At 40.9% G+C, this 22820-nt stretch overlaps 1 protein-coding gene across 7 annotated transcripts in view; it reads right to left on the reverse strand.

Annotated features, from left to right (window-relative positions):
- Nucleotides 1-6146: 6146 nt before the first annotated feature.
- kel (kelch protein) overlaps nt 6147-22820 on the reverse strand; it is a 65014-nt gene continuing 48340 nt past the window's right edge. For 4 of the 7 annotated variants that reach the window (XM_045769120.2, XM_045769121.2, XM_069303998.1 and 1 more), the window contains exons 10-14: nt 18803-18980; nt 18188-18328; nt 15374-15488; nt 11692-11832; nt 7284-8832 (exon numbers count right to left, since the gene is read on the reverse strand). In XM_045769120.2, the coding sequence (XP_045625076.1) occupies nt 8657-8832; nt 11692-11832; nt 15374-15488; nt 18188-18328; nt 18803-18980 (751 nt within the window). In that variant the 3' untranslated portion in view covers nt 7284-8656. Of the gene's footprint in view, nt 8833-11691; nt 11833-15373; nt 15489-18187; nt 18329-18802; nt 18981-22820 lie in introns of all 7 variants that reach the window. The other 3 variants (XM_045769122.2, XM_069304001.1, XM_069304000.1) reach the window with 1 other exon arrangement.

A 22820-nucleotide genomic window follows, 5' to 3' on the forward strand; every position in this document is an offset into this window, starting at 1 on the left:
ACACACACACACACATTATATTATACTGTATTCCTACATTATATTATAAGCAGGAAGTTGAAAAATTAACTCTTCAAAGTATGGTTATATTCTCTTATGGTGAGGTTCTTAGATGACATATGGGTAAATGACTTTACATGGGGGGATATTAATAAGGTATTAAAGTATAAACATAGAGTGTGACATGTTGCCTGCTTATGTTCCTCTGGCTGCTGGTGGGGGAAGGTTGGAGGCAGTGGGTGAGTGTACCATACTACAAAGTTTACTTTGAAACTTCATGTGTTACCGAGATCTACTCGATGTCTGCACGCCGAAAACTGTGCTAATAGACAAAATTCTCTCACTTGTGGTAGATAATTTTAACTCTGCTCTCATATTAATTATACTCGTGGACTTTGGAGCCCCAAGGATGAGACGCATAGCTTCATTTTGCAAGGTTTCAAGAGATTTCAGTTCTTTGTCAGTATACAGTGTGAGATGTAGAGCATTGTAGTCAATCACAGAGCGTATAAATGATACATAAAACATTCTAGCAAGCCTCACGTTAATTCCATGATTGACACCAAGGACCCGCAAGGGCTTTAAAGAATTCTGACAAAGAAAGGGATCTAGGGGGTGGTTTTAGATAGAAAACTGTCACCTGAGGACCACATTAAGAACATTGTGCGAGGAGCCTATGCTACACTTTCTAACCTCAGAATTGCTTTTAAATACATGGATGGAGAAATACTAAAGAAATTGTTTAAGCCTTTTATTAGACCAAAGCTGGAATATGCAGCGGTTGTATGGTGCCCATATCTTAAGCAGCACATCAACAAACTGGAAAAGGTGCAACGACATTCCACTAAGTGGCTCCCAGAACTGAAGGACAAGAGCTACGAGGAGAGGTTAGAGGCATTAAATATGCAAAAACTAGAAGATAGAAGAAAAAGAGGCGATATGATCACTACGTTTAAAATAGTAACAGGAATCGATAAAATTGATAGGGAAGAATTCCTGAGACCCGGAACTTCAAGAACAAGAGGTCATAGATTTAAACTAACGAAACAAAGCTGCCGGAGAAATATACGAAAATTCACTTTTGTAAACAGAGTGGTAGACGGTTGGAACAAGTTAAGTGAAAAGGTGGTGGAGGCCAAAACCGTCAGTTATTTCAAAGCATTATATGACAAAGAGTGCTGGGGAGACGGGACACCACGAGCGTAGCTCTCATCCTGTAACTTCACTTAGGTAATTACACAGAGGCGCCAAAAAAAAAAAAAGGTCTGGTAGCCGAGTGGACAGCATGCAGGACTCGTAATTCTGTGGCCCGGGTTCGATTCCCGGACCAGGCAGAAACAAATGGGCAAAGTTTCTTTCACCCTGAATGCCCCTGTTACCTAGCAGTAAATAGGTACCTGGGTGTTAGACAGCTGTTACGGACCTGCTTACTTGGGGGAGAGGGTTAAAACAAAAATAGTAGTTAGTGACAGTTGATTGATAGTCGAGAGGCGGAACGATAGAGCAAAGCTCAACCCCCGCAAGCACAACTAGGTGAATACAACTAGGTAAATACACACAACTTTTTTTTTTAATATCTTATGCAGTTCCCCAATACTTCATATGAAGGAATGCACAGCGAAAGGGTTAAGGATTACACAGGAAAAAGAACCCTAAGTGCATGCAGCTTCAAAGACATTAAACTCCTGCCTCACGCTGCACATATATGCTCAAGAACAACCACACATGCAAACACCACCTAACTAATGACAGGAGACTTGAGCCAGAGTGAGCTGAGAGACTGATCAGCATTGTCTACATTAGCATAAGAACTGACGGTGGAGCATTTGGCTGCTGCTCCGGGATGCTCCGGGGAAAGGTGGGGCCAACTAGGTCACACACGTTTCACTAATTATCGATCATTTGTTACATTGTTGAGGGAGTTCTTTTGGTGGTTTTGAGGCTGTGGTCTCATTTCTAACCAAGCAGTAGTGTTTTGTTTCTCATTTTCTGGGTGAAAATTCATGTTTGCCATTACCCATTACGGAAGGGAGCCGGTCGGCCGAGCGGACAGCACGCGGGACTTGTGATCCTGTGGTCCTGGGTTCGATCCCAGGCGCCGGCAAGAAACAATGGGCAGAGTTTCTTTCACCCTATGCCCCTGTTACCTAGCAGTAAAATAGGTACCTGGGTGAAGTCAGCTGTCACGGGCTGCTTCCTGGGGGTGGAGGCCTGGTCGAGGACCGGGCCGCGGGGACACTAAAGCCCCGAAATCATCTCAAGATAACCTCAAGATCTCAAGATAACCCTTGGTGGTGGCAAACATAAATAACCTTCATAAAATGTTTTCATAGTGCCACTGTTCTCTGCACCTTTCTGAGAGGTGCCAGGTTCTGGCTCGTGGTCCCCAGTATGCCAATATAAACTTTGCAACTGATTTAAATTGCAACAACTTCAGAATTTTATACAATGATGGTGACAGCATTTATCTTGTAACAAGTATGACAATAGCCACTTTCACATAGTAAAAACCATGAAACGATAGCAGGATTTTATTCATCGGTCAAGGTAAACTTCAATACACCATGTAACGCTATGATGTTCTGATTTGCATCACACATGTAAAATCCAAACAATAACACGGTGGTACCTTCATTTACGATTGTAATCCGTTCCTAGACGCGTGTCGTCACCCAAAACGAATTTTCCCATAAGAAATTATGTAAATTGAATTAATCCGTTCCACACCCCAAAAAATATTAACTTGAAAATACATTTAATGAAAAACTCATTTTGCACTTGCTACAATAAAGTACTGTATGTATATCTTACCTTGAATGAGGACTCTTGTTGGCGTATAGAAGACGGTGAGAAGGAGAGTTTTTGTGTTTGGAAAGGGTCTCCCCCTTCCATTATAATATCAGACAGTGATGACCTTTCTGGAGTACTCTCTTCTCTGAGAGTAGGAGGCATACCACTAGGGCCTGGTTGTGGCTCACTGCTTGCTTGTCTTACTAAGAATCTGTCTAAAGACAAGCTAACGCACTTCGTAGCAATCTAGTTCACACTGCTCCTCCTGCTTCTAATGCTGCTGGTGTCTACTCTATTTCATGTTCGTCTTGTCCTCTCCAATACTTTGGCGAAACTGGCCGTACACTTAATGACAGACTTAAAGCATGTAAGTAATTATCAAAAGAAGGCACCAAACCGGGAAGGTTATGTAGCACCATCAAATGTGCGGAATAATCAGAGGGCGCTAAATATCACCAAGGATGCCAATACGAGAACAGAAACGCATAAGGTGACAGACTTAAAGAACACAAATGAAGTGCTAAGTCTGCTGACACAAACAATGCTCTCCTCTGTCATGTTAGGGATTCTAATCATCCTATTGATTGGTCTTCCTCCAAAATTATCTTTCCTGTCTCTACTCTACACAGACGCTGTCTCGTTGAATCGGATCTAATACACAACATAACCAACATGAACTTGAGGCTTTGTTGCTGTTGACTGTTCCCTTTCACAGTATATACTTCAATGCTCTAAACTTTCTAACAAACGTGACCTAACATAAGCTTACACTTCCATTTCTCTTTCTTTTTCTTTCCATTGTTTTCTCTTACGATCTCTTGCTTATTCCAACTATTTCCCCCCTTCTTATTGGGTGGTATAAATAGGAGCTGCCTCGTATGGGGCCAATGGGCCTTCTGCAATTATCTTTGTTCTTGTTTTCTCATTCTTACTATCCTCTTTATTACACCTTACCTTCCCTACCTTTGCCTTGCCTTCTCTTCCTCTAAGATTTTCTTCTCCTCACCTTCTGCCTATTTATTGCCTTCTCCTTCAATCAACATATATAAACATGTAAGGATGACCATAGAGCAAAAACAAGAGATTATTTGTAAATATGAAGATGGTGTGCGGGTTGTTGAACTAGCTAGGCAGTACAACAAATCTCAGTCAACGATATCCACCATACTTGCTAAGAAAAAGAACATTTTGAGTGTCAAAGTGGCAAAAGGTGTATCAATAATCACGAAACATAGAACACAAACACTTGATGTTGAACAGTTGTTATTAATTTGGATACACAACAAGGAGTTAGCAGATGATCGCGTTTCAGAGGCGATCATTTGTGAAAAGGCAAGAAAATTGCATGAAGATCTTAGAAAGAAAATTCCTGGAACGAGTAATGCAGAAGCGAAAGAGTTTAAGGTGAACAGGGAATGGTTTGAGAAATTTAGAAAAAGAAGTGGCATTCATAGTGTTGTGAGGCATGGGGAGGGTGCCAGCTCAGACAAACCAGCAGTTGAAAGATTTATTGGGGAATTTAAAAATTTTGTGCAGAGTGAGGCACGACAAACGTTTGTTGTGACGAGACAGGGCTATTCTGGAAAAGATTGCCGAAGAAGACATACATTACCAGGGAGAAGAAGTCACTGCCCATACACATGCCTATGAAAGATAGGTTTACTCGTGCTGTGTGGTAATGTGAGTGGCAATTTGAAAATTAAACCCTTGCTTGTGTATCATTCCGAAAATCCAAGGGTTTTCAAAAAATATATTGTGCAGAAAAACAAAATTGTGATGTGGAGGGCTAATGCTAAGGCATGGGTGACTAGGCAATTTTTTACTGAGTGGGTGAATGAGGTGGTGTGCCCTGCCATCAAAATATATCTGCAGGAGAACAGTTTGCCACTCAAGGCCCTACTTCTCCTCGACAATGCTCCTGCTCATCCTCCAGGCTTGTAGGATTCATTGATGGAGGAATGTAGTTTTGTTACAGTAGTTCCTTCCTCCCAACACCACTCCCCTACTTTAGCCTATGGACCAGAAAATCATTACAAATTTTAAGAAACTGTATGAAAGAGCACTTTTTCGGAGATGTGTCGAAGTGACGGATCCCACAAATCTCACCCTCAAAGAGTTCTGGAAAACCATTTTAACCTTTGTAGTGCCTTAAAACTCGTAGACAAAGTCTGGCAAGAAGTGACTAAGAATCGTGATCTCTGGCTGGATAAAATTGTGGCCTGAATGTGTTGCAGAACAAGACTTTGTGGGGGTTTGAGCCTGAACCTGAAGTGCCTCTTGTTGAGGAAATTGTTTCTCTGGGCCGGCAATTGAGCTTGGAGTTGGATGGTGCTGATATTGAGGAGTTGAAGGAACACAGCGAAGAACTGACCACTGAAGAACTCCAAGCCCTTCAAAAGGAGCAGCAACAAGAGGCAGCTGAGGAAATTTCTTCAGGGGGAGGAGGCAGTACAGAATGTCCCTTCCTCATTGTTGCCTTAACCTTTTCAATGACACTGTGATGCATCACTACAGACAAATATTAAAACGAAGGGAAATACAAGTGTCGCTAGACAAATTTTTAGTGAGAAACAAGCAGTGAACCACAACCAGGTCCTAGTGGTATGCAGGCAAAACGTAGGATAGTGTACCTCATAGAAATTATCACTGCCTGATACTATAATGGAAGGGGACTCCCCTTCCAAACAGTAACACCTCTCCTCCTCCCCCCTCATCACCATTTTCCATTCGCCATCAAGAGTCCTCCATAAAGGTAAGATAAACATATGTACTGTATTGTAGTTAGAGACAAAAATTGTATTCAGTATAAAATGTATTTTTAAGTTAATATTTTTGGGAGTGTGGAACGGATTAATTCAATTCCCTTTACTGTATTTCTTATGGGAAAAATCGTTTCGACTTACGATATGTCTCTGGGAACGGATTACCATCGTAAATCGAGGCCCCACTGTATACATATACATTTTTGAATAATGAGCCTTCTAAAGTTTTCAACATTTTGCAAGTCAGTTTCATCAAATAAATTAAAATATCCAGTCTGAAACTTGGACTCTTTGTAATTAAAATTCACATTTATTTTTATAGTGGAGGTATAGGGAAACATCTTAAGTTTCTTGATAACTTTACCACCATTTTATAAACACAGTATTGTACTGTAATGTACAACGTGTACATTTTTTATTTTGTTTTTTGGGGAACATTTTTCCAACTACTGAACTCAAACATTGCACCCTTAAAAAAGGATATAATAATGTTTTTACAATTCCCCACAAAGGAATCATTAACATTATGAGTTTATATCACAATTAAAACTGTAGCACCTTTTGTTAATTGTTCAACAATGTAAAGAAAATGTATTATGAAATAGCACAATTTATTTAAAAAATAAATGTCGGGAATACCCAGTTCATTGGTAATCATATAATTCAACAGTCTTGAATAGATATTAGAGATTCTAAGCTTTAACACCTGGGGTTACCTGGCATTTAATTTTTCAGATTTTCATTAGTTCTTCATTTATAAGAGCGATTTGTAACATAAAAAGCTCTTTTATACAAAAACACATTTACAATTGCCAGAAATCACACAAAATTAATTATATCGGTGGTTTACAATCACTTCCCTCATAATATAGTTTGCAATTATTTCCCCATTATGTCAACTTTACAATTATTTCCCCCCATTATATTACTAAGTGGTTCAACATGAAGTCTTACACCATCTCCAACAACACGCATCTCTCTCAGTTTCAGTGAAACTTAAGATTTAACCAATGAATAACTAAAGAGACAAAGGGGGAAAAATTGCCAAGATGCTCTTTCTATATAAGCAAGCATTCATGCACACACACACACACAACCAAAGAGCCAGAGCTCAACCCCTGCAAGCACAACTAGGTGAGCACACATAGGACAATGTTCATCATATATCACAATTATCACCTTTGCTCTCATGAATTGATTAACTATCACTCTTATCACAATGATTGTAATATTCATTATCACATGCATCCGTGAATAAGTTACATGCTAAACAACCTCTTTATAGGCCTGAATTCTTTTTTTTTAATTATAATTAACCAATACATATGTAGATGCACTGTACATTTGAGTACATGCACACAGTTCCTAGATGTTAAAGAAAAAAGCTGCCAATTAGCATTCTCAGATATTTTAGGTTATTTTCTAGCAATCAAATTTTCTCGACAATAGATTTTAAGTCTCTCGCAATAACTTAAAAAATCTCATTATTAATAACTTCAAAAAAGCATTATTATTATTATTATTACACATTATTGGTGATGATAGTTCATTCAGTCATAAACATGTATAACTTATCAAATCGTTCAATATTTCCTTCTTGCATAACTTTTGCAACTGTATTCCTTAAGTTATTCTGAACCAATTCATAAAAACATGATTTTATAATGTTCATTCTCTGGTACTTATATATTGCTCATATTTAACAGTGGAGGTTTGCTTGGAAAATCACAGTAAAACTGTTACTCAACTTTTACTATATGAAGAAACTATTAAACAAATACAAGATGTAATTGCAAAATGGTTAGTTTGGGCTGACAGACATGTGGTCCTGAGTGTCCACCAAAGGGAAGTGAAGTTTCTAATTTGATTTAAGCTAGTTTTCATAGTACAATTACATCCTTGCCAGTGTGTCATGAATCACCAAACTGGTTAAGACGAATCTAGCCAAATGGGGAGATTTATACTGTCTCACTTTACTGGTGATAGCCTTAATGAATGGAGTTAACTGTTAATACAGTACCTCAAGGCAGATCCTGCAGTACTACCAGTACACGGCATTACAAATATTGCCCCAATTGGTGACCTAATTACCCGGCTCCAAAAATATGTATATGTACTGTATAAATATTCCTGCATGTAAATGAAATTGAAAGGATTTTTTTGCCATTAGATTAGACTACATAATTAGTAGTCATATACTTATGGTGATGCAGTGCAATCTTCTTAAAGGACCATTTATGTGCTTTAAAATAAACAATTTATTTTGCAAGCAATATTTTTTTGTATAAGCCAAAAAACTAGAAGCATAAAGGTACACCTTATTCATTGAATAAAAAATAATGTCAGTCATCTGCTAAATGCTGACTTTAGAATCTTACAACTTGGAATAAAGGCACGGGTACATTTCATACAGCTAACTTATCAAGTTAATTAAGAAACAAAATTACTAGAATGTTCATTTGCTATTAGAAATTTAAGTTAGACCCTAATTTAATGCTTACCCATTAAAAGATCTGAAAAACTTAAAGAATGATGAGAGTTTCCAGATGCAATTGCTCACTTGTTTTTACTCATCAAATTTTTGGTCCCATGCAAATGACTCATTCATATCCTAGTACAGTTTTGAACAAATTCTCATGTAAAAATATTATATATTGAAAAAATATGCTTATTGATACAAAATGATACTTTCTTTTACCATAAATTTATTTAATTGTACCATATTTTCCATATGAAAGTAAAAAATAAAAAAATATAAACTATTCTTCTTTAAAGCAGTTTGGCCCTCTATTCTAAACCATTATCTTATCAATTAAAGCTCCTCAATTAACACAAATACTAAAAATGGTGCTAAATAATTTCTTCAGCTAGTAACATTATTAATGTAGAATACTGTGCAAGAAAATAGAATTATTTAGAGTTGCAAGCATGTGCCATGCTGTCCAAGGCTCTGGTACACAGAATAGAATAAGGACTGTAATAACTAAAATAATCTCAACAGAACTTAAGTGTACAAAAATTATGCTAATGTAGTCTGTATGATACAAAATTTTTTTTTATCTCAATAATCACAGCAGTCACTCCCCTGCCCCCTCTGCCTCATCTCAGAAGCCCGGTTTATCTATAATAGCTACACCAGCGTATGATCTGCCAATGCCCATGTGTGCCGGTAGCAGTGTCCACACATCTGTTTTGGGGTTGTAGACCTCCACTGACGCCAAATTCGACGTGCCATCATCACCTCCGACAACATAAAGTAACCCAGTCAGCGCAATAACTCCTGAAATTTTAAGACTATTCATTAATATATTATGGAAATTTTATATGAAACAGGTCAAGGATACCCCATTATTACAGACTTTTATTTGATTAGTATTTCTAACACAGTCAACATTGTTTGTTTTAAGCTTTTATTCAGCCCATCCTCCTGTTTTGGTAGTATCTGTACTTATACAGTAGTAATGATGAGAACCACAAAAAAAAAAAAAAAAAAAAAAAAAAAAAAAAGTATATATATATATATATATATATATATATATATATATATATATATATATATATATATATATATATTATATATATATATATATATATAATATATATATATATATGCGAACAAGCCTGAATGGTCTGATGTCTGATGGCGTAGTGGGTTAAAGCATACTAGTTATGCCAGCTACTGGAAGGTAGTTGTGCTTTCTGGGTTCGAGTCCCACTGGTGGGTGTTGTCCAAAGATTGTTTATCTTCACTTGTGGTTTATGCAAGTATAGGCTTTTATATATATATATATATATATATATATATATATATATATATATATATATATATATAATATATATATATATATATATATATATATATATATATATATATATATAATATATATATATATATATATATATATATATATATATATATATATATATATATATATATATATATATATATATATATATATATATATATATGTCGTACCTAATAGCCAGAACGCACTTCTCAGCCTACTATTCAAGGCCCGATTTGCCTAATAAGCCAAGTTTTCATGAATTAATGTTTTTTCGTCTACCTAACCTACCTAACCTAACCTAGCTTTTTTTGGCTACCTAACCTAACCTTACCTATAAATATAGGTTAGGTTAGGTTAGGTAGGGTTGGTTAGGTTCGGTCATATATCTACGTTAATTTTAACTCCAATAACATAAAATTGACCTCATACATAGAGAAAAGGGTTGCTTTATCATTTCATAAGAAAAAAAATATAGTAAATATATTAATTCAGGAAAACTTGGCTTATTAGGCAAATCGGGCCTTGAATAGTAGGCTGAGAAGTGAGTTCTGGCTACTAGGTACGACATATATATATATATAATATATATATATATATATATATATATATATATATATATATATATATGTCGTACCTAGTAGCCAGAACGCACTTCTATGCCTACTATGCAAGGCCCGATTTGCCTAATAAGCCAAGTTTTTATGAATTAATTGTTTTTCGACCACCTAACCTACCTAACCTAACCTAACCTAGCTTTTTAGGCTACCTAACCTAACCTAACCTATAAAGATAGGTTAGGTTAGGTTAGGTAGGGTTGGTTAGGTTCGGTCATATATCTACGTTATTTTTAACTCCAATAAAAAAAATTGACCTCATACGTAATGAAATGGGTAGCTTTATTATTTCATAAGAAAAAAATTAGAGAAAATATATTAATTCAGGAAAACTTGGCTTATTAGGCAAATCGGGCCTTGCATAGTTGGCTGAGAAAAGCGTTCTGGCTACTAGGTACGACATATATATATATAATATATAATATATATATATATATATATATATATATATATATATATATATATATATATATATATATATATATAAATAATATACAAGTGCCCATATCATAAGAAGCACATCAACAAACTGGAAAAGGTGCAAAGACATGCTACTAAGTGGCTCCCAGAACTGAAGGGCAAGAGCTACGAAGAGAGGTTAGAGGCATTAAATATGCCAAAACTGGAAGACAGAAGAAAAAGAGGTGATATGATCACTACATACAAAATAGTAACAGGAATTGATAAAATCGATAGGGAAGATTTCCCGAGACCTGGAACTTTAAGAACAAGAGGTCATAGATATAAACTAGCTAAACACAGATGCCGAAGAAATATAAGAAAATTCACTTTCGCAAACAGAGTGGTAGACGGTTGGAACAAGTTAGGGGAGAAGGTGGTGGAGGCCAAGACCGTCAGTAGTTTCAAAGCATTATATGACAGAGTGCTGGGAAGACGGGACACCACGAGCGTAGCTCTCATCCTGTAACTACACTTAGGTAATTACACACAATCAGAAGACAACGCCACCACCCTCCCTCCCACAGCATTACTCCTCCCTCCATGGAGCACAGCGCTAAATATCACCACAATCCTGCTATTATCAGAACCCTGGTCAGTTTTATCACAGTCAGGGGTCTTCTGTAATAATATCATTGCTAAATAATAGCAAGAACATGTATATTATGGCATTTTTAGGCGATGCTGTGGTCACAAGCTGAACAACAGTGCTGTGAGCTCATGCTGCGTGCGTCAGGCTTGGTAGCTCACTCGATACTGAGGCCCCTCACACTCAGGAATTTGGCCCACGATTTTTTTTTTAAATTGCGTCTGTTTACAAGAGCCCTGATGAAGGTGTGGTGAACCCCATGTATCCGCGGGCCGTTTAAATCTTGCGCTGTACTCCAAAACATCATATGATGCCGAGCACAAGTTACTGCAAATCACTCAACGCATCATATGATGTCTTGCGCAACTAAAGGGTTAAGCAGGACACACTGGTAAACTGAGGTCTGCGACACACGCATGGGTTGACCTAGCGCATCAACAAACTCGTGAAGTGAGACGAACCTCAAACATCAAGTCAAATTTTACGAATAAATTGAGCTCGAAAACCAAAAAATTTGAAAAGAGGGGCATTTGAAAACCGAAGTTCCACTGTATATGAAAATAGTACATTTGAAAATTGTATGTATGTATATAGTAAACTATATGAACACACTCAGAGATCAACATAAGCAATCACCAATAAACATCACTATGCTAGGACTAAGGGAAAAACTATGAAAAACATCTTACCGGCATTCCTACGACAAAGGTTCATGTCTGCAACAGGACTCCAACCATTGGTATCAGGATTGTATACTTCTACACTCTTCCTGACAAGTGGCCCATCATGGCCCCCAACAGCATACAGAAGGCCATCCAGCACCCCAACACCTACACAAGTATAAATATAAGGTTGGATATAAATTATACAGCAACTTTATGTTTATATTATTATTTATATATTATTTATACATAATTTATATTTACCATATACTTTTACAGAAATTTATGTAAATATAAAATATGCAATAAATTTACATTTACATAATTTTATATATAATTATACAGCAAATATATATGCATATTTACAGTATGCATATCTATATCAATGCCATTTGAGTGTGGTAAATTGAATACTGTATCTCGCTTTGCTAATACAGTATGCACATTATTCACATTACAGTATACAATATAATATTTGAATTATGAGTTGAAATAATAATAAAGCTAGTAAAGCAGCACGAGTTTATGAATCCTTATAGTATCTTACCCAAACCCTTCAATAAAACAAGACTGACTATAATGTACAGTATGTAAAATAATTTAATGTAATTCATATAGAGTTACTAATACATAGTGCATTTCAGGAATAACTTGAAAATAATTAAAACATTTATGTTTAATAGGGGTAACACTTAATACTAAACGAGTAGTAAGCTAATATATTTGAATTGTTAAAGAAATATATCAAGAAATATATCATATGATTAAGATTTCTGTTGGGAGCCCCTATGGCTCCCATGGAACTATCAGGCTGATAAGTGTTATATTAGTCTGGGGCATCAATCAATTGAAGTTCAGCTTACCAGGGACCACGAGCCAGAACCTGGCCCCCCAGAGGCAAAGGGAACAATGGCCTATAGAAACCCCTTATGTAATTGGGGGCATTCCATGTCTGCCATTGACCAGGGATGGCACCCAGAAAGGTAGGCATCCCAAAACAAACCCCTATTCTGGTTAAGAAATTGCTACTGAGAGCCAAACTAGTGGACAGAACTCCCCAAACAAAAATGAGCGAGACGTCACCATATCGCCGCACCACTGTCTGCGCAGCTCCCCCCCTCCCCGGGAGGGGAAAAGGGTGAAGCCCCAGACCCAGTTCTAAGGCTGATGTGCTAGGCGAAAGTCGTGTGCTCCTGACATTGGTGCTCAGCTCGGTGCCTGCATGGTGTGGTGGCTGTCTTCTTGGGGGTATGCGTGCCAGGAGTAATTCTGCATTACTCGAGCTGCATGCGCCTAGGGTTCCCTTCCCTAGGTGCCCTGTAAGTACTGCCCTTGGGGCTTGGGGCCTTCCTTCCTTAAGATCCTTGGGTTCTGCCTCTGCTGGGTCGTTTGCTGCTCGACTTTCGGCCGCCCTTTGTGTGCTGCGGTGATCCTTTGTTTACACTGGTAGGAGCACAGGGTACTGCGCAGCTAGTTTTCACCTCTCATGGCGGCCAGCTCTATTCCGCCTAGGTACGCTGTCCTCCTGCAGGGTTATTTTTCTGTTGGTTTTCCTGCCTGGTAGGGGGGGTCTGTCTTTGTTGTTGCTCCCTGTGTGCATTGCATACACTTCTCTGTTCTGGTGGTACCCCCCTGATAGGTCCCCATGAGCGTACACATCCTGGGGGGTTCAGTTACTTAGAAGTTTGATTGGTAGACTTGGGTGCCGGTTAGCAATACCCTGCCCGGGCTTTCCCGAGCGTGAATTCCGTCTCAGGACCCCTGGGAATTCCCACGGGGGTGTGTGGGTCCGATGGATGTGACCACTGAGTTTCCCCTCGTTTTATGCGAGTTTGAGGGTTGCTGTCTCCTTGTCTCAGGGTGACTCATTGTTTTTGCCTTCATCATGCTGCCTGCTGGGTTGGTGATACTTTCGACCCGGAGTCCTGCGAGTTTTGTTGCTGATGACTCAGTTTACCCAGTCTACTGATGACGATATTCGGGTGCAGGCGGCGCAGGCATTGCATGCTAGGTTTAGGTTGTTGCAATGCGCTAGATTGGTTGCTGACCCAGATGCCCCGAGGCTGCCCCGTTTTGGTTATAGGGATTCGAACTTGGGTGTGTTGGTCGCTTCAACCTTGGTCGAGTCCGCACCCTCTCGTCCTTCCCCTGCTGTGGTTCGGTCTGGTCCCCTTCCCCCTGTTTCCGGCTCAAAAACGTCTGAGGGTTTCAAGGACGGGGCGGGGTTTAAATGGTGTCGAGACTCGGGCAGGGTTTAGATGGTGTTGAGACTCGGGCGGTCTCAGGGGATGCCCCTTTCGAGCGGGCGACGAAGGCATTCGAGTCTTTCCACCCTCCGAAGCCTCTGGGTCTGACCAGTGGGCCCCCATTTCTTCTAAGCTTCTACGGCTGCACCGGCCTCTTCTTTTGAGGCTGGGGGTTTGGGAGACGACTTGGCCCCGGGGCCCAATGTGGTGGAGGGGCTGACTTGGGGGGCCCTTGGGCCCTGTTGGACCCTGCCCGAGTTTTTCTACCCTCTGAGCGGGACTTACTGTTACAAGTAGTGGGGTTTTCTTCCCCCCCCCCCCCCCCCCTCTGCGTACGAATTGTATTTGCTGTTTGCCCCTCCCCGAGTTCGGTTGAAGAAATGGAGAAATGGTGACCTGGCTTGGCGAGAGTGTCAGTAATGTCTACTGAAGTGTCCGAGTTGGAGGAGTTGCAAGAAGCCTCTAGAGTGGAATGAGCTGGAACCAGAGTAGAGGAGAGGGGCTTCAGTAGCCTTTGCTAGAATGTTGCTAGGTGGAGCTGTCGTCTTCATGGCTGTTGAAGTTTTGATTTCGGGCAGATTTAGTAGAAATATGCCCGAAACGCTATGCAAGTTAGTGACTTAGCAAGAATGTAAGAACACCCATGTTATGTATTTTATTTTATACTAGCAGGTAAGTAAAGAGAAAATATGTACTGCATTTGAAAAGTATCTGGAGCCGGTCGCCCGAGTGGACAGCACACTGGACTTGTGATCCTGTGGTCCTGGGTTTGATCCCAGGTGCCGGCGAGAAACAATGGGCAGAGTTTCTTTCACCCTATGCCCCTGTTACCTAGCAGTAAAATAGGTACCTGGGTGTTAGTCAGCTGTCATGGGCTGCTTCCTGGGGGTGGAGGCCTGGTCGAGGACCGGGCCGCGGGGACACTAAAACGCCCCGAAATCATCTTAAGATAACCTCAAGAAGATGTACTCTCACAAACTCAATGTACCTTCTTATAAATAAATATACGTATAAATAAATAAATAGTCAATTTCTAGATTTTTTACACCTTTCTTAAATACAAGGTTAATACTTCAAATACCTTCAATTATATTATAAAAAAAATCTTGAGGGTTTCATACCCAAAACAAAATTCAAACTTTGTAGTTTGAACAATGGTCTATGAGAAAGAGGCAGACTTGGATCACATTCCTCTTTTCCTCTATTCCCAACAGTGAAATGGGACACTTCAATTGGTATAATATTCTAAATACCATATGATCTATGAAATCCATGTTGGTAGCGACATTAGAGAAACCGCACTTTCAAATTTATAACAGCATCAAACCTACAAACTCAAATAATTCTTCAGTAAATTATTGGAAACAGAAGAGATATGGGTTTTGAACTCAAGCATATTTAAACTATTGCAAAAGCTCTAAAAGTAGTAGCATGGTTACCAGCGAACATATGAAGGTACTTGCCTGCTCCACTTCTGCGTGCTGACATTTCTGCTACAGAAGTCCACACGTCAGACTCTGGACTGTAACATTCTACTGATGCCAAGCACTGCCTTGATGCTCCATCATATCCACCAACCTAAAATAATATGAAATTCTAATGCTGCTTCCATCACAGGGGATTTTGTCATTTCCAGACTTTGCTACAATATGAAACAGCAATTATCGTAAGAAAGCATTAAGTATGAAATACAGAAGAGTTTTTTCCCCAGAATGTATCAGTTCTTCACTTTAATTTATTAACTTTGAAGACATTAGACTTATCACTGCATAAATAATCCCAAATTTGTTTGTGTTTTTGTGTGTGTGTGTGTGTGTGTGTGTTTGAGAGACAGACAGACAGAGACAGACAGACAGACACAGACAGAGACAGACAGACAGGTAGGTTGTTATTTACTTGTAAATTTCTGTGTCATTTGACCTAGGTGTTTCTATGCTCCATTGGGGATTTTCTCTGGTCTTTACCAGCAGGCTAATATCAATCAAACTTCCCTAGACAAACAAATGTAATTAACTATAGAACCAGAGTACATGTACTAGCCTCTGGTAGGTACCATCCCCTGTAAGGGCCTGACAGCCGAGTGGACAGCGCTTTGGATTCGTAGTCCTAAGGTTCCGGGTTCTATCCCAAATGGAGGCGGAAACAAATGGAGTTACTTTCACCCTGATGCCCCTATTACCTAGCATTAAATAGGTGCCTGGGAGTTAGACAACTGCTATGGGCTGCTTCCTGGGGGGTGCGTAACAAAAAGGAGGCCTGGTCGAGGACAGGGCCACGGGGATGCTAAGTCCCGAAATCATCTCGATACAACCTGAAGATAATATAGCCTAGGGACACGGCCAAACACATGACAGAATATTAAGGGTCAGGCCGTGACAGAGTAAAACCACCAACAAAAGCTGTGATATCTACATCAACATAAAAACTGATGGTGGAGCTGCCGGCTGACCCGGCCTGCCTGCCTCCCTTCCCCCAAATGAGGTGGAGGTGTGGGGCAAAGCAACTGCTTGTTTCACAAATTTTCTATCATATGTTTACATTGTCGGGAAGTTATTTTGGTGGGTTTGAGTGTGCAGTTTTGTTTCTAACCAGGCAGTAGTCTGTTTTGTTTCTCTGACTTTCTGTGTGTGCCTTCCCTTGGTGGTGGCTGATGAGAATAACTTCACATAAAAGGTTTTCATAGTGCCACTGACACTATGGCACAAGCCATAGTGCCTGTACCTCTCTGAGTGAGGGCCAGGTTCTGGCTCGCAGGCCAATAAGAACGCCACAACTAATGGCACCTAGTATACCGCACTCCATCAGTGTAGTAGCTTCAGGGGGCCACAAGAGGCTCCCCAGAAAACACAAGCAAATGACCCCTGCAGGACAGACTCCAAAGGATGGCCAACATTTATGTGGAAAAACCAGGGGCTAGATTCATGAAGCAGTTACGCAAGTACTTACGAACGTGTACATCCTTCCTCAATCTTTGACGCCTTTGGTTACATTTATTAAAAAGTTTACAAACACGAAAACTTCCCAATCAACTGTTGTTATTGTTATAAACAGCCTCCTGGTACTTCAGAGCTCATTAACTGTTTAATAATTGTAAACAAAGCCGCCAAAGTTTGAGGAAAGAAGCACAGGTTCGTAAGTGCTTGCGGAACAGTCTCGTGAATCTGGGCCCAGGCAAATAACTGAGGGGCATCACCAGCTGTAGCTCCCCAGTGCTACCACCTGGTGGTGGTCAAGTGGTGCTAGTAGACAAATGACTTTAGTATTTGGTGTCTTTTCCAAATTGTTTGCCTTGTTGTCATTTGTTTTGTTTCACTACGTTTCTGGTGGCTTATTTTTCAGTTAGGGTAATCATGAATTTGTTGCTCTTTATGCCTCTGTGATGGGGCTAAGTTTTTGCCACTACTCCCTGGTAGGATTTTAATGACTCACAAGGGCCTGGTGTGACTCAAGATGGGTGGAGCTAGTCAGGAGACTAACAACAAGGAGTTAGAGTGGAGCTTTCCCCAAAAAGTTGCTTAACTGCACGAGGCCTAGTACCTATCCTACATTGAACACTCAAGGAGACCTACATCTCTGGCATACACCTAAGGTGGAGATATATACATGTAACAGATATATGTACAACATACATGGAGATATATGCATATAAATGAATTCTACTAACTTCATCATATGCTGTCTCAGAGTCTATAATATATACACAATTTACATAAAACAATATTTCTCACATACCTTCTTCACAAGCTACCTCAATGCAAATAGTTGATCCACACACTCACACTCACATCCAACACATAATGAACCTAGTTCATCAATGACCACTTTATCAGTTATTTCATGTGCTCTTTCAGTTACTATGCTACCATACACTTTTCTCTTAAAAGACTGATGATTCTAGAATGTCTACTCGCCATCTCTCCCATTTTTTACAACTATAATATTTTGTTGGTTTTTCCACATATCTCCTTCACTGTTGCACCTAACTCATTCATTTATGAACATATGCTGGTCCTCTGTCTTTTAAACTTCTCACATCAGTAAAACCACCACCACCATCATTTGCACCCATCAGACCCTCATATTCTACAAATCCACTAATTTTTTCCATCAATTAACATTCTCTCATATTAATCTTCAATGTTACCACTAGTTTTTCCATCAGCCTCCTTACAGCACTTGCATTCTTTCAAAAATATCTTTGTTTTCAAAATCTTCTTAACTTTTTTTTAAAACATGAGATGCAGTATTATACTGATACTGATATATTATACACTTACTGCATAGAGAAATCCGCTCACAACTCCAACTCCTACCGATGACCGTCTAGTTGACATTGGCGCAATCATTCGCCATTCATAAGCTTTGGAGTCATACATCTCTGCGCTGTTTAAACCAGTAGACCCATCGAAGCCGCCCACCTGAAATACGTATCCTAATTACATATTCCCAGTTGAGTAATCATTAAATTTCTTTCCATGACACTCTTATTTATGTCAAATCATACTCCTTATGAGTGTTTGATTAGTGTATAGTAGTTCTTTAAACTGTCTTATCCTAATTTTGTCTGTGTAGCTGCTCTATTGGTAAACTACACTTTATTTTTTCACTATACAGTATATCACCACATCAAATTATAACAGTATAATTAATGCGTAAGCTTGATTTAGACTGCTTATACACTTGTTTAGTCCAGTTAGTATTGTAATGATTTGTAAATGTTATTAAAAAAAAAGTTTCCAAATCAGAATCTGAATACTGTATTTAGAGATGCAATATATTGTATGTTGTACTAAAGTACAACATATGCTATCATTCTTATATATAATTAATTTGACCTTTAAAAGGGCACATTTTCATATAACAGCTAGTTTATCAACCTAATCAATACTCACAGCATATATACAACTATTGAGTGTTGCTACACCAAGTGTTGATCGTCGGGCTTCCATGCTGGCACAGGAAGACCAAGAGTCCCGAGTTGGGTCATACACATCTACTGTACGCACACGTAAAGATCCGTTGAACCCTCCAACAGCATATACTTTCCCATTGATCACAGCTATGCCACATCTGAGGGCAATATAAAAACATAAAAGAATGACAATAGTTTCATCAACAAATCTACCAGTTGAGTCCCCATTTTGTTATATAAAGATCAGCACCATAATTTTAGAGATTTCTTAACTGGATTAATCTTAAAAACAACTTATGTGTGCATATGTACAGGTATGGAATGAAAGGAAGAGAAGTACAGTATATACAATTTAAAAGGTTGTGAAGGTGGGGCTTTATGGAATCAATTAGTCAGGTATGAAAGCTTGACTTTTTAAATCATAACTCAGAGGAAGCATCTTACACGTGGTAATATGAAGTGATGGGGTGCAGCTGTGGATGCTTTGCCTGCATGTTATGGTATGGGGCTTGACGGCTGAGTGCACAGCACTCAGGATTTGTAATCCTAAGGATCCGGGTTCGATCCCCGGCGGAGGCGGAAACAAATGGGCATAGTCTTTTCACCCTGATCCCCTGTTCACCCAGCAGGAAATAGGTACCTGGTAGTAGACAGCTGCTATGGGCTGCTTCCTGGGGATGTGTAACAAAACGGGGGGGCTTGGTTGAGGACCGGGCCGCAGGGATGCTAAGCCCTAAAATCGCCTCAAGATAGGTTTCCTACTTGCCCTCTCATTTCTTCTAGTGTGATGGCATCCTACCACATGAAAGTAGGAAACAGGTGATTGTGAGGATGTGGAGGCAGGGAAGAGAACAGTCGCATGAAGAGACCATGAAGAGTACAACAGCTTTAAATGTTTGTGACAATAAGAGTGTTTGACCTTCAAGAAGATGATTATTGGTAATTATGTCATACATGAAAGATTTGCCTGAATTAATTAGTATTAGTGGCCTGAGGGCCACTAATACTAACATACCCAGTAAGGACACAAAGATCCATACATGAAGGAACACGGATCATCACGAAAGCATAATCCGGGTCATGATGGAGGTAAGCCGCAAGGGCTTCCCACACCACATGGGATGGGACACGGATAGCTGAAAACCTCCGGAAGGGTGGAACCAATCCTGGGGGGAGGGGTAGATGCCAAATCCAGTTCGAACGAGGAGGGAACGAAAGAAAAGGGTTTTTGTACCCTGCTCTGAGAGTACAAAAAACCCATGCGGGGTCCAATGGGGCCCATCCCCCCCCCTCCTCCCCAAGTCAACACCCTCCCCCGCCCTGGGAACCTCACCCCAAGGACCCGGGCCCGAGCCGTCCTCCAAACACCCCGGCCTCTAAAGAAAAGGCAGCAACGAAAAGGGCCCACTGGTCAGACCCAGATGCTCCAGCTGGAGGGCCAGGCTCTAATGCCTCCGCCACAAACCTGGAAGAGGGACTCCCAAGACCACCCGAGTCTTAACACCAACTATACCCTGCCCCGACTTGGAAACCCTCAGACATTTTGGAGCCAGAAGCAAGGTGGAGAGAAACTGGACGCACAATAGAAGAGGAAGAGCATGGAGGGGTGGACAAACCAAAGTCGAAACGACTCCCACCCAAAAGTCCGGGTCCCTATAAGCAAAATGGGGCAATCTCGGGACATCCGGGGAAGCAACCAACCTATCGCATTGCAGCAACCTGAACCTAGCATGCAACTCGGCTACTGCCTGCACCCTCATATCACGATCAGTAGCTTGGGTGAACTGGAGCACATGCAAACAATAAGCGTCGCACGACTACAAGCAGCATGGCAGAGGCACAACTGGTGATTGCCACCCCTGAAACAAGGGGACTGAGCAACCATCAACCTCGCACGAAGCAAGAGGGGACTCGAGGGTCTCATCCATCGGACCACAATGCCCCCGTGAGGTTCTCCACAGCCCTTAGCCTTGGTAACACGCCAAGGGTAAACCCAGGCAGGGTACTGCGAACCGGTGCCCAAGAATACCAAGCAAACTTCTAAAAGCTGAACCACCGGGACGTGTCCACTCACGGGAGCCTAGAAGGGGTATCACCAAGAACACAGGTTATATATGAAGACCCTAATTATTGATAGGGGGTAACCAACCAAAGGCAGATCCCCCCCACCAGGCAGGAAAACAAAAACAAAAGAACAACCCTGCAAGAGGACAACATACCCAGGCAGATCAGAGCTGGCTGCTATAATAGGTGATAACTAGCTGTGTAATATCCTGCGCCCCTACCAGTAACAAAAACTTCCTCCTACCCAGAGGCAAACGAGGGCAACAAAACCCCCAGCCGACTCCAAGGACGGCTAAGTACGGAGCAGTAAAAGACACAGCAGAGGTAGATCTCAAGGCGACTTGTGGAAAGTGGCTCCAAGCCCCAAAGGCAGTACTTACCTGGTACCTAGAGAAGGAAACCCTAGGCGCATGCAGCCCGAGTATAGTAGAATATTACTCCTGGCTGATACACCACCTGTAGAGACCAAGCCACAAGGTACAGAAACCGAGACCAAATCAGGAGCCAGAGGCACAAGACCTCACCAGCAGCACATCAGCCAAGAACTGATGTGCTACTGTTGGACGGCTGGATTGCCGGCGTGAGGGTCTGGGGCTCCCCCTTCCCCTTCCCGGGGAGGGAAGAGGGGGTTGCGCAGAGAGCGGCACGGCACGGCAACGTAATGATGTTATGTCAGTTTACTAATTTTCATTTGGGGAGTTCTGTCCCCTAATTCAGTTTTCCATAGCAATATTTTTACCAGAATAGGGGTTTGTTTTGAGGCGCCTACCTTTCTGAGTGCCAGACCTGGTCGATGGCAGACATAGAATGCTCCAGGGGGTTTCTATTTGTTCCTCGTGCTTCTCTTGAGAGGGCCAGGTTCTGGCTCGTGGTCCCTGGTAGGCAAGAACTCCATGCACATTGACTGATGCCAGAAAGCAAATATATCCATATCAGCCTGGATAGCTCTGGGAAGCCAACGATGCTTGATGACAAGGGAGCCGGTCGGCCGAGCGGACAGCACACTGGACTTGTGATCCTGTGGTCCTGGGTTCGATCCCAGGCGCCGGCGAGAAACAATGGGCAGAGTTTCTTTCACCCTATGCCCCTGTTACCTAGCAGTAAAATAGGTACCTGGGTGTTAGTCAGCTGTCACGGGCTGCTTCCTGGGGGTGGAGGCCTGGTAGAGGACCAGGCCGGGGGACACTAAAAGCCCCGAAATCATCTCAAGATAACCTCAAAATAAGATGCTTCCCCCAGAAATGCCCATTGGTTCTACATCCTTAGTTTAAAGTAACGTACCCATACTGTAAATAAATAAGGATGTTTTTTGTTAGTTCGTACTCTAGGGTACGGCTTACAAATTTTGTGACCTTACATGATGGCACATAGCAGTATGGTGCTGTATCAGTGTGATAGGAGGGGAGGAAACCCCTTGAGGCTCCCTTCAGGGAGCCTCAACGGGTTTCCCCCAGAAAAGAAGTTGTAGATACCCTTCTCTCTCGAGGTTCTATCTAGAGATGATTTCGGGGCTTTACGTCCCCGTGGCCCAGTCCTCGAGTTTCCCGAATTTGTACTCTAGAGTACGGCTTACAAGTTTTCGTGACCTCACATGATGGCACCTAGTAGTATTGCACTGAATCAGTGTGATAGCTTCAGGGAACCTCAAGTGGGTCCCCTTGACTAAGTAAGGGAACAAAGTATTATAGCTCAGAAATAATTTGTAGTGTAGATGAAAATTTCCTTTCTGAGCAGGACACTCGGTTGCTCCTGTTACAGGGTACCACTTGGTTTCTGGACCCCTTGGGGACGAGACACGCCTGTTATCGTTTATATTCGTAAACGAGAAATGGAGGAAAATGGAGAGAAAAACTCGAAGGGAACAAATCGACAGATTCATTGCATAAACTTGTCAGTATTTTGGTTGCATTCACCAATAAGAGAAATCCTAATCC

Source organism: Procambarus clarkii, chromosome 51 (genome assembly GCF_040958095.1).
Source record: "Procambarus clarkii isolate CNS0578487 chromosome 51, FALCON_Pclarkii_2.0, whole genome shotgun sequence".
NCBI classification, from domain to species: Eukaryota; Metazoa; Arthropoda; class Malacostraca; order Decapoda; family Cambaridae; genus Procambarus; species Procambarus clarkii.